Below are 12,317 nucleotides of genomic sequence, written 5' to 3'. Positions count from 1 at the left end.
GTTCCATACCTAATGCAAAGTCCTTGTAACTCTGAAACAGACTCGATGTAATACTTAATACAATTCCATGAAGAAATAAACAGTTCCTCGAAAATATTTAACTGTGACTTTGTTGTTTGCACAAATGACTTCAATTTGCTAACAAAATGCAAAACATATGCAATAAATGCAATAACACCCCCACACTTGTGGGCACACACTTACATACCCACATCTATAGAAAAAACTTCAGAAAAAAATGACTTTTCATTAACTTAGAAAACAGTGAAAATTATTTCAATAAATTTCTTTGTCACACCAAAAACACATGTTGTGGGTTGAAACCAATCTGATTTAAAAAAAAAACCAAAAAAATGTACTGCCTGAGATGCTTAGCTTCTACTTGAAATGCACTTACTGTGAAATCTGTTTCAAAGAACTATTAAGCAGTTGCAAATCCAGCTGATGAAGAAGAAGAACGATTTTCATTTTCAGTTCTGTTTCAAAATCAGATTCTTTTTTCACTTTGTCAAATAAATGCAAGATGGACGTATCTTCTCCTTCAACAGTCCCATATTCAGGGCCAAGAATTTTCACTATAGGATCTCTGTTAGCTGTAAACACGAAACAGAATCATGTTATGTGCTATTATGTTTAAAATGCTCAGGTAAGACAAACTCTTTTTATTTCAATTGCTCAATGATTTTGAGGCTATTAATTTTCAATAAAAAGTTTATAATGTGCATAGCTATTCATCAAACATTACTGTATGATGTATTTTTTCATATCCCTCTACTGTAATTTGAAATGTACTTTTAAGAATATGAAAACATTAAGAACAAAAGGACTTTTTTTCCTTAACAAACTAATTCCTTTTCAAAGCAAAGATTGTAAGATTCATTCAACCAAGGGGTGAATATTAAATAGCTCCTTTTATCAACACTCTCTCCTTATCCAAAAATATGGCTGGCTGATTTCCAAAACAGGAAATCAATGGGCTTAACTCACTGAAAACTGATCATTTTGGAAATACAATTCAGTGTTAAAGAACATCTTTAGGTTTTCTAGCAGCATTCCCAATGGCCCCATTACTTCCTCAGCTATGCCAGCTGTTCTTCTGGGTAAACAGTGACATAACTGCATATCAATGTGTTTTACAAAACCATTTTGCTCTGTTCCTGCAAATGAAGTCCCATGCATCTGTGAATGGCTCTGCATGATACACTGTCCATATTATTCTTCCCTAATATTCATGGTTGATCAATGACAGGACCCATAATTAGATGGCTCTGAAACTTGATCCAGTATGAGCATTTATATCTTATTAAGGCAGTTTCCACTACTACTATCAAAGAATACCACTGATTTCTTCTACCTCTAGGTAGGAGAATGATAAGTAGTTTAGCATATCAAGAGTCTTGTCAGTTTGAAAATCTAGGACTTGAAGATGACACAGTGGAAGTACTTGTACCTCTGTTTTAAAGCCATTGTGAGAAGGAATCTAGAAGTGCTCACAGTGAACCTTGTGCAGGTAAGAATGGCTTTAAGCATATTATTTTTTCTTTGGCTGTCTTTAAAGGATGTAGCATTTTAAAGGAGTATTAAACTACATACATAGGAAAATCTGTTATTAGCCTCAAATAAAACATTCCTTTTTTTTTCAAAATTTAAATCTACTGTCTGTTGCAATAGCTGGGATATTACTCAGTATACATGAATTTGTATATGAGATTCAACAGTTTTATTTAACTTTATTCCAAATTTCTGGGTTATTAATTTCTATGTAAATAAAAGAAGAAATAGAAACTCCATTACATTCTGGATCAGCACTTTTAGCCACCTTCATGAATTAACACCTTCTCATATACTTAAAATGAAGGCATATCTTCCTTCCCGGACATTTCATAAATATGAACTGAAGAAGACATATACTTCTGAAGAAAGAGGAGAGATGAAAAAAAAAAGAAGAAAGAAAACCTTCAAGGCATGCCTGTGCTTCCTTTAACTTTTTTTCCATAGCAACTCGTAGCAAACGGGACAGCTGGTCAAAACTGCGAACTCTGAGAGTTGATGCCGAGAGGATAAGCAATGGTTGGCCATCTTTACCTTTGGCTTCAGACTGAACAGTCGCTTCACTAGAAAAATTAAATTGTTATCTTTTTAAAATAAGAACTTGAATAGAGAAGAATCTTGAATGTTATTCAAGCATCACATAATAAAGCATGATATACAATTTCTTTAAACTGTATTTCAGAAAACTTCCAAGGTAAACCAATTTACTTACAGCATATCAGCAGATAGATAGGCCCAAAGCAAACTGTGACTCCATGGGAAGCCCACAATAAGCAGGGTCCTGGAAGGACCCATGAACCAATGGAGAAGGGAGACCACGCTGGAGCAGGTTTGCTGGCCGGACTTGGGACCCTGAGGGACAGCCACACTGGAGCAGCCTGTTCCTGATGGACTGCACCCCATAGAAGGGACCCATGCTGGAGCAGGCTGTGAAGACCTGCAGGCTTTGCAAAGGACTCACATTGGAGAAGTTCATAAAGGACTGTCCTGTGGGAGGGACCCCATGATGGAGCAGAAGAGTGTGAGGAGGAAGAAACATCAGAATAAAACTGACCTCAACCCTCATTCCCTGTCCCCTTGTGCCACTCGGGGGTAAGGAAGTAGAGAAAATCAGGAGTGAAGTTGAGCTTGGGAAGAGGTAGGTGTGGGACAAAGGTAGAAGGTCTTAAGATTTGTTTTATTTCTCATTATCCTACTCTGACTTTTGATTGGCAGTAGATTAAATTAATTTCCATGACTCAAGTCTGGTTTGCTGATGACAGTAACTGGTGAGTGATCTCTCCCTGTCCTTATCTCAGTCCATGGGCCTTTCATTGTACTTTTCTCTCCTGTCCATTACAGGAGGGGGAGCAGCTTACTGGACACCTGGCAACCAGCCAAGGTCAACCCACCAAACAGGAGTAACTCCTAACACCAAGAGAAATTACACAGTTAATCACTGTTACACATGTTGTAAAAAATCTTGGGACTAGACAGGGCAAGTTATATAGATCACTGGCTAAACAAGTCTGCATCACAAACCAGACAGAATTGTCTCAAACTCTCAAAAAGCAAGTTTTTACACTCTACTAATATTAGCTCAAAATTTTCAATATCTATCAAAAAAACCTCCACCTGTTTCAGCCTCCCAAATACAATAAGGTTTTGTTTGTGCTAAATGAGGACAATATTTCATCATAGTTCACCATCTGCATTTGAAAACACACCGCAGTTCAGACTTACTTGACCTCATAACCCTCTCCAAACACTGAAGAGTCCAACTGCGTTTTCCACTCAAGAGGCTCTCTGAAGACAAACGCTGCTTCCTGAGGATGCTTAGTGCTGAAGTCCTCTGCAAACTTAATAATTTGATTTAAAAGGGATTCGTTCAAAGGGGTGATTTCAAGTGTGCCAGTTCCAGAGCCAGCAGCAGTCCACTGAGCTGCTCTCGCCAATGCCACTCCCATGGTCTTGGTCAGTGTCACCGGAGCCCACCGTGGCAACGAGACCCTGTCACAGAACGACCAAACCGAGCTCTCAAATGGTTAAATATGCTGTGGCTGCTATGATTTGAAATAAACCTATCTAGGAACGACTGGGTTCTTTTAACTCATTTAAATCCCTGAAGAGGGGAAGGGGGACTTGATGAAGCCAACTCGCAAATTTTAAAGAAATGGGGAAATCAAGGGCAAACACTGATTATTTTTTCTTAATTGCTGGTGTTACTAGAAATCCTGCAGCCGGCAGCAGAAGGCCTCTGTTGAAGCTGCAGCAAAAGAATCCTACTGTTAAAGCCCCGTGTGCAGGCGGACAGACGCGGCCTCATGACCCCCGGCACTGCCGCTGAATGGCGGAAAGAGGGGCTCAGCCCCGCCCGGCCAGCCCAGGAGAGGCCGAGGGCCGCCCAAGCGAGCCCGGCTCGGGGCGGCCTCGGCCGTGTGGGGAGCACGGACCAGGGTCTGGGGTGGGAGCGGGAGGGAGCCGGGAGCCGAGGGCCCGGAGCAGGGACACAGGGAGCCCGGGGGTCGCACGCAGCCCGCCCCACGTTCGGCCCTCACCTCGCCCCGGGCCCGCCGCGCCGCGCCCCGCCCCGCCATGGCCGGCGGCGTTGCCGTGGGGACGGGCCGGCGTTACCGGGACAGCGGGGACAGCCGCGGCCCCGGCCGGCATTCCTCGTCGGAAGGGAAGGGAGCGGCGCTGGAAGTCGTAAAGCGGGCTGTGTGCTTTTTGTGTGGAGTTAAATAATGTAGTAACTAGAGTTACCTTGCACCGGAGGTTGAAGGAAGACCACCGAAAGGTTTTTAGCTTGACTTCTATCCAGTACAGCTTAAACCTTTCCCTGACTGTCAGTGGTTACAGGAAAACAGCTTTAATTAATAAAGGTTAAGATTGACCACTTTTAGTTCTTGAGGCAGCGTGACAGATCGTGCTTGAAATGCTTTTGGTTAAAGGAAATGTAATGTGTAATTAGTATTTCTTGAAAGTGAAGGAAGGAAATAGGTAGGGGTAGTGCCAGTGAATAAAGTCCTTTCACATACTGAGGACAACACAGCACTGTACACGCACAAATAGAAAGCCCCAAACACAGAATGGAAATTTACCCTATTTCCCCAATCCTATTATCAACTCATAAGTTGTTGAATGAGCCATCACTTTGGATAAATTTTTGTTAAAAGTTCCTACTGAACTCATCATGCACTGGGTCATCTTTTGTACCACTGAGCCAGTAAGAAACATATTCTCTGACTTCCCTTCCCACTTGTACATGACCCCTCCAGTTCCCCCTCCAGTTTGTCTCCATCAAAATCCCAATCAGATAAAAATTGGACTTAGATTTGACCTGGGAAGGAATTGCTACCTGCTGTACGCTGACTGAAGTTAGAAGCTGTGGTCAGCTTTCCAGTATATGTGTCCTTCTGAAGACACAGGAAAATAATCCTTCCAAGGACAGTCCAGCAGGAGTACCCAGCTTCCTACACTATAGAGTCAACATAGCCAAGAGTCATTTACCAGCTGAGAACTCAGCCGGGTAAGAAACCTCTAACAATGAGGAAGGTCATGGAATGTATGTGGGATATATCTCAAAGAATAACAGTATGGGATTAATACACTTTTTTGCATGGAGATGATTGTCCATATACATTTTACTTACCTAAACTTTCAAGCAGGAACTATGTATAAGTACATGAAGTCTGCACATTAATGGCTTAAGAATAGGATTGGCTTTTCTTGTTTTACTTGTTTAACTTAGAGTAGATAGAAAATTACTAATTTTATTAAGTGAAACTGAAAGAGAATTTTTTAGTTAAAAGCCTGGTTAAAGACTTAAGGCAATTTCTTTTCTGTATGGAATACTATGTATGAATGCATTTCCAGAAGGGATTAAATCTCTTCATTTTACTGAAATAATGACTCTTTAAAAATTGGTTTTGAGGGCAGAAGGTGCAAGAAACAAAATGGGAAAGGGAGTAAAAGTATCCCTGCCATGGGTGGTGGGGAGTGAAGACAGTGAGTTTTCACAGAGAGATGAGTATTTTAAGCAAGAAGTCGGTGGAGTAAGAAATAGAATTCCTAAATGAGATCACTCTGTTCCACTGAACAGCAAGAAGCAAAGATATTTCAATGACAAAGATAAATGGGATGGTGTGCCCTCAAAGACTATGCATCTCCACTGACCATAAAAGGAGCTTTGGTAACTAGCTCAGGCTTAGTTACCAGTGGAACTTTCTGTGGGGACAGGTAAGTCAAAAAATGATAAAGCAGAACAGATTCTGCAAGCCAGCAGTGAGGAATGCTGCTGGGATCTGGTATAAGAAGCAATGCCTATGGATGCTCAAGAGTCAGAAGTTTTCCTCTTTTTTCTTTGTGGCAAATGCAGAGTTTGTAGCATAGCAGTACTCCTAGGAAGACTGCTCTAACTCTTCTGAAGGCTGGAAACCACCTGATTTAATTTATAACCTCAATATGTATGACTAGTTTGTGTGTACTTTTTCTTGTATAAATGTTGGTTCTTTATCTTATTTTCAACAGCTACTTTTCCTCCATAGATTTTACACCCATTTTCTGAGTTAGAATATTTTGTCCTAGACTTAACTTTGCTTGGCTAAACCAGTCCAGTTCCTCTAGACTCAGACTGCAAGTTCATAATTTCTTTTACCATCTTAGTATCCCTTATTTGCCTGTGTTCTGAGCTTTTTTTTCTATTCAGCACTGTTTCTAAGATCCTTTCACAAAGATCCATTACAATGGCATTAATAGTCTTCATCTCTTTTGGAAGTTCCTCTACTACACTCTAGGATTACATTTGGTTTTCACATTTGGGGATTGTTGTCACCTTGTAACTGAATAAATCAACCAATTTTTAATCCATTACTTTTATTTTCAGCTGATGGGTTTGTAGCTTTCTGCAGGATTTGAGCATATAATACTGCAGTTTGCCCTTATAAAATCAAATTCCACTTTTAAAGGAAAAAAAATATTTCTAGCATGTGGTCTCTGTATTTTAGTTCTCATCCTCTTCCTCTTTCCAAAGTAGCTTTTGAATCTGATATTAAATTTGAAACGTATTTCACAGAGGGTTGTGGTCTTGGAAATAATTAACTGATATGAACAATTTCTGTTACTGCTTGTAGTCTCTGTGCTGTGTAGGTTTTTGCACGTTTTCAGACATATATCAGCTGTAGCAAGTCATTACAGCAGTTATTGCATTGGTATTTGAGCTCTGGCTTATTCCCTTGGTTACATTCAGGCCTATCTTGCTGGATGACAAGGAATCTTGCCCTCTTACATCAGCTATCACTAAAAAATAAGTATTTAGGTACTTCCTCACTTAACTAGCACAAGAGTGTAAGTGGATACCTTGCAAGAAAATTTTGCCTGAAAGCTAAAGTGTTAAGTAATCATTTAAAGATTTAATCATTAAGTAATCATTTAAAGAAATATAAAAGTGTTCTTTTGGTGCCCCAAAATCAGTGTGCAAAAAATTCCAGGCAATAAAGCTGTAATGTGTTCTCAAAAACAGCTCACTCAGGAACTGGGTCCGCCCAGAGATGGCATTTGCACCATGTTTGGCTAATTCTGTAAACTGGTAGTAGTACATTTATGTACAAGTGATTTTTTTCTCTGTTGTTTTTACATTTTGAATGTAAAAGACATTTTATAAAACAGTAGGTGAGATGTTTGCCAGTAACAAAAGATGAGATCATTTCTTACTGGCACAAAGAAATGGGGAATATGAAGAATTTGTTAACATGGAGAGTAAGGCAATTGGAAATTTTTTTTACAATCTCAAAGTTGCAGCCAGAATGTGCAAGAAATTTTTCATGCATATTTTTCCTCACATTATTATAGAAGAGGGTGTAAATTATTACTGTTGAAGAAGAACAGTAACACCCATTGTAAAAAAAATTGTAGAGGTTTGCATAAAATAAAAAAGGTCAATCAGACCAGCTAGTCCTTCTGTTAAATAGCAGTTTAGCTGATCAGCTTCATGGTCAGTTTGTCAGACAAGCTGAAAATCAGCAGAAAACAATATAATATTCATCAATTTCCTTTTATTATTCATTAGCTTGCCTTTCTTGAAACATTTACATATTTTTGGCATTCACAAAACGAACCAAACTCCTACTGTTTTGATGTAAAGGGTTTAATAAGAGAAATAAAAAAATCCATTTGTGCTGCTTTTATTTAATTTTGTATCAGTACAAATGCACCATTTAGGTGGGTGGAGTTGTTAACCAACCTTTTCTTGCATCTTTATTTCTGGTCATCTGTTGTTGTTTGTTGTTGTCTTTTGGGGTTTTTGTGTGTTTGGGGGTTTTTTTTAATTGGGGAGCAGTGCTTTGTGGAAAGGCAGGATTTCAGCTCAAAAGATGATGTACATAAGAATGGAAAATGAAGCAGAGGACATGATGAATCTGTTGATTTCTTTAAGCAAGATTTAATGGAAAACAATGTTTAAAACTTAATCTTTAGAAAGAAAAGGACTACTAATTTTTCACCCCGTCTCTGATTTCTGTGTTGTGATCTCATACTCACATCTTGTTTTCTGAGTAATTATGTGCTTCAAAAAATGCCAGATTATTTGCAGTGGGGATTTTTAAGGCTTGAACATTGTGCAATACACTCTCTTGGGCCTAGAAATTAAGAAACAGAAAAGGCCACTTTTCAAATGGGACTTCCTGCAAGGGGCAGAGGTGTGCAAGGGTGTGCATGGGTGTCTGGCAAAGAGAGAGTTACTCAAAAATCTTCAAAGAAAATAAGGAAGGACAATATTTTGGTTAATGAGTGATAGATTGACAATATCTGCACAGTTATTTTCTGAACAATGACAGTAACAGAGATTCTGCTGCTCTTTTTTAGAAATGGCTTCCAGATGGGATTCATGTTTTACAGTCCAAGACTGAATGTGATTTAATCAGTTTCTATCAGTAAAAGTTATAATATTTCAAAATATGAACGGTGTTACTAGACTTCCCTCTATTTTGTAGATGGCTATTTATTCCTTTTTGTTAATTTCTATTTACTACTACCCAGGATTTTTGAGTATAATTTGAAAGAAATAAACAGTCTGGTGTAATAACTAGATGACTGTAACTGTGTCATACTAATATTTGGAATACTAGGTTAGAAGACTGTGGTTTTGAAAGATGCAGTAAATTCATTCACTTATTTTCTTTGCATCATTGGAAAAAAAAAAAAATCTCAGGTTGTCAGGGGCCTTAAGATGGTGGCATGTTGCTTCAGTGAAACTTAGGTTGTTTTTCCTGGGTTTGTAATACTCTAGTGGGGAATAATTACATTCAAAGATTTTACTTTTTAATCCCTGCATTATCTTTTTGCATCTTCAACCTCAATTCCCTCTTCATGTAATACTTTGCCTTGAAATTTCTGCAAAAAAATATGTGTGCCTAATACCACTGAAAGAGAAAGCTTTGGAGAAAGCTGTTCTGAAGTAGAGCTTTCTAAGTATATGAATAAATTTGGAATTGTTTTAAAATGCGAGGTGTCACCAAAGTATTGACTCAATGAGCCACCTTAATTTGTTCATGTACTGGTACAACCCCTTACACACAGAAAGCATTAATGGCTATTTCTCTTTATTTTTATGATTGATTCTTCCCTGCATTAAAAAAATCATATTTTGCCTATATTTTTTCAGGGAGAAAGAATATCTATGCATTTTGATGTATAGATAAAATGCTTTTCTAGAACTGGTTAATTGTTCTGACCTTAATAGTATAGCAATTCAGTATCAGTGGAAATACATAGTGTCTTTTAAAACTTGCCCTTTGGTGAGTTGAATTGGCTGTATGAGTGGATTATAACTACAAAGTTAATACAATGTCCGTGCAGCATCAGAAGGATATAGCAGCCTTTTAAGGCTTTAGTGTAAATCAGGCAATGGTACTTTTCTCCAAAGTAGTAGAGATTCAATTAAAACAAAACAAAATCAAACCAAGAAAACTGTCCCAAACAGTGTGTGCCAAGTGTAATGGACTAACTAGTAACTCTGCAAACTAAGTTAGGTGTATCCTAAAACACTTTGTACCTTAGAAATGAATTCAACTTTCTGGCGAGTAAAAATAAGATGGAAAATTATTTTTAAATGTATGCAGAAAAATTGCTAGCTACACTTCTTAGTTATAGGTTTAGCTTGTGGTGCTAGACATTTGCAATAATTTGATAATAAAAGCAATACTGCAGATAGTGTGTCTTGTACTGTATTGAGGACAGTGTTTTTAGCTTTCAAACATAAACCTTCTGAAAGTGAATGCTACTGACATGCTCAAATGTCTTTTGCTTTCTTAGTAGTTTCTATAAATTGCCTTCTTTTTCAAGGGGAAAAAGGGAGAAAGGATTGGGCTGTTTGTTTTGTGGTGGGAGTGTGAAAAGGAGTTTGTTTTAAAATTAGAAATAGAATGTCATAAGTAGTCTCCAGTTATGAATTTCTTTTCCTAGAGAAAAAATGAGAGTTATTGGTGGAAAGTATTTTGGACTGTAATGTGGGGATATTAATCGGGAGAGAGATTTTGACCGTTTCTTGAAGAGCAGATTCTTGCATGAGGTGTGAATACAAACACAAAAAAGACACTACATAGTTAGAGAGAAGGTTAAAATACTTTCCAGTTACTCAGCTCCCAGTTATTACTGTGGTAGCCCCATTTCACTCCTTAGGTAATGACCACTAGTAATTCTGGATAATTCCCTGCATAGTTTTTACAAAACTAACATAAAAATATGAGTAAAAAAAATCTGTATCATTTTTCCCCTGTTATATAATCAGAAAGAAAGCCAAGACTGACATCAGGGCATTTTCTCTTCTTTGTAGGTCATTTCAAGGCAGAAATTCAAGCACCTTGGAGCAATCACTGGTTTTGAAGAGACTGCTTCTATCATTTATGGTGGTACGGTAATATTATATGGGAAAATGTGAAATTATGAGAGGAGTGGAGATCAGAATAAAGCCAAATCGCTACAGGGTTTGAGCAGCAACTGGCTGTAAAATTAATATAGAGCAACAGTTGGATGTTGCAAGGTTGAGCATTAATCCAGTGTCTGGTAGAAAAATAATGTATTTATCTAAATTTCTGCTTCATAGTCATTGCACTGTGTGAACTGTGAAACAAAGCAAAATAAAAAACCAGTTCTAAGTCCATAGAATATGTTTGATGAATATGACATCTTCACTCAACTTGGATGAAAATGAAGTCCTGCGTGGATGAGAACAGAGATTATAGCTCCATTCCAAGTCTTTTTACAGTAGAACTTCAATGTGGAGAGGAAAGTTGCCTTTTTATCAAAATTATTTTTATTGAGAGAAGCAGAAATGCGTGTTGCATATACATGTCTTCTTGCATAGTGTACATTCTGATACAGTTAATTCAGCCAATTTTCTGGTATTGTTCTCAAGATCTGTGCCATGGATATTAGAGTCCTCCATATGGGTACATTTTTCCTCTGATTTTTTCCGTTTCTTTCTCTGGTAATAACTGTATACATCCAAGTATTTTAATTTAAATTTAGGATCATTAAGGTTCTTCTGGAGGATCTGGAGCTCTGCCACAGTTAGGTAGTTAGTTATTTTATTGTAGAAGGAGTTGCATAGCTCTTACATCTATATTTTAGCTCAAGCAGAGATAGAGATTGAAACTATCTAGTTTTTAAAACTCTTACTTTTCTACCCAATTTATACATAAATTAATATTTCAGCTTATTACAAGACCTGTTGATTTTCAGCAAGCCTTCAACTCTGAGTGTAAAATATGGGGGCTGAAGCAGGCCACTTTTTCAAAATGCATGTGTATGTGCTCTGTTTAGATTTGGGAAGAATAACAGAATAGTTTGAACATAATTTTTTCCTGGAATATCAAGTTAGCATGTTTTGCTTTGGTATTGAAAAGGTTGCTGATTATGATGCCAAAAGACTGTCTTACTAGGAAGTTTGAAATAATTTTTGAGAGATGAAAAAGGATTCTGTCCCTACTGGAAAATTGTACCTGGCAAGACCTTAGTGTCTGCACCCATTGTCATTGGTGGATTTCTGTCATTGATTTCATGGGAGGAAAGATTTGGTCTATCAACAGTGCTGTCAGAAAGCAGGCAGTAAAGCTTCATTTTTTCAGAGTATTTAAAAAAAATCTAGGTCCTGTGACATTCTAAAACATACTGTGGTTATATTAATGACATTTTTCTTCTGAGGTTTCAGTGTGAAAGCTTTGTGATCTGTTAGGATTTTGGTAAAGCCTTTCATGCTGGAAATAAGGATGCCAAAGGTCAGTAGAAATTAGGCTTAAGAGTCTGAATAAATCTGCTACCAATTAGCAGATTGCTACTGCTGTCAGTAAATAAATTAAAAAAAAAAAAAAAAGCCTGTTTGAGCATGGCAAGCCTAAACTGATGTGCTTTAGTGATTCATTTATAGTGGTATTGTAGCCTTTTGATGTTCTGGTTCAGTGATACCACTGAATTTTAATCAGGGACATTTAAGAATTAAAAATGTTTTATGCTATTAAAATGAATGAGCGCAGAATAAAATTTGAGGATCTGAATCTGCACATTTTTATGCAAGCAGTCTTTTGCATCTGCTAGTAGCTGTGCTGTACTGCACAGTAAGTCTGACGTAGAAATCGGTGCCAAAGCTGGCTCATGGGCTGGGAGCAGGGTAGCCTATTTGTGCAGTGCTTTGTCAAAGCTAATTTACTTTGCTACAAACCAGGGTAAATTAGACAGTGTGCAGCATTAAGCAATGTGGTTAAACTGCTTCCAGTTACCCAACCTGGCTCCTT

General features: G+C 37.8%; 1 protein-coding gene across 2 annotated transcripts in view; it reads right to left on the bottom strand.

The window, feature by feature from the left end:
- Window positions 1–4,137, bottom strand: part of ODAD2 (outer dynein arm docking complex subunit 2) — a 75,039-nt gene extending 70,902 nt beyond the window's left edge. For both annotated transcript variants that reach the window (XM_048294206.1, XM_048294213.1), the window contains exons 1-4: window positions 4,089–4,137; window positions 3,274–3,540; window positions 1,957–2,114; window positions 398–593 (exon numbers count right to left, since the gene is read on the bottom strand). In XM_048294206.1, coding sequence (XP_048150163.1) covers window positions 398–593; window positions 1,957–2,114; window positions 3,274–3,497 — 578 coding nt within the window. In that variant the 5' untranslated portion in view covers window positions 3,498–3,540; window positions 4,089–4,137. The remainder of the gene's footprint in view (window positions 1–397; window positions 594–1,956; window positions 2,115–3,273; window positions 3,541–4,088) is intronic.
- Window positions 4,138–12,317: the final 8,180 nt, after the last annotated feature.

The sequence above is a fragment of the Corvus hawaiiensis genome, chromosome 1 (genome assembly GCF_020740725.1).
Source record: "Corvus hawaiiensis isolate bCorHaw1 chromosome 1, bCorHaw1.pri.cur, whole genome shotgun sequence".
Classification (NCBI taxonomy): domain Eukaryota; kingdom Metazoa; phylum Chordata; class Aves; order Passeriformes; family Corvidae; genus Corvus; species Corvus hawaiiensis.
The sequence above is the reverse complement of the archived record's forward strand: the minus strand, read 5'-3'. Positions and strand labels throughout refer to the sequence as shown.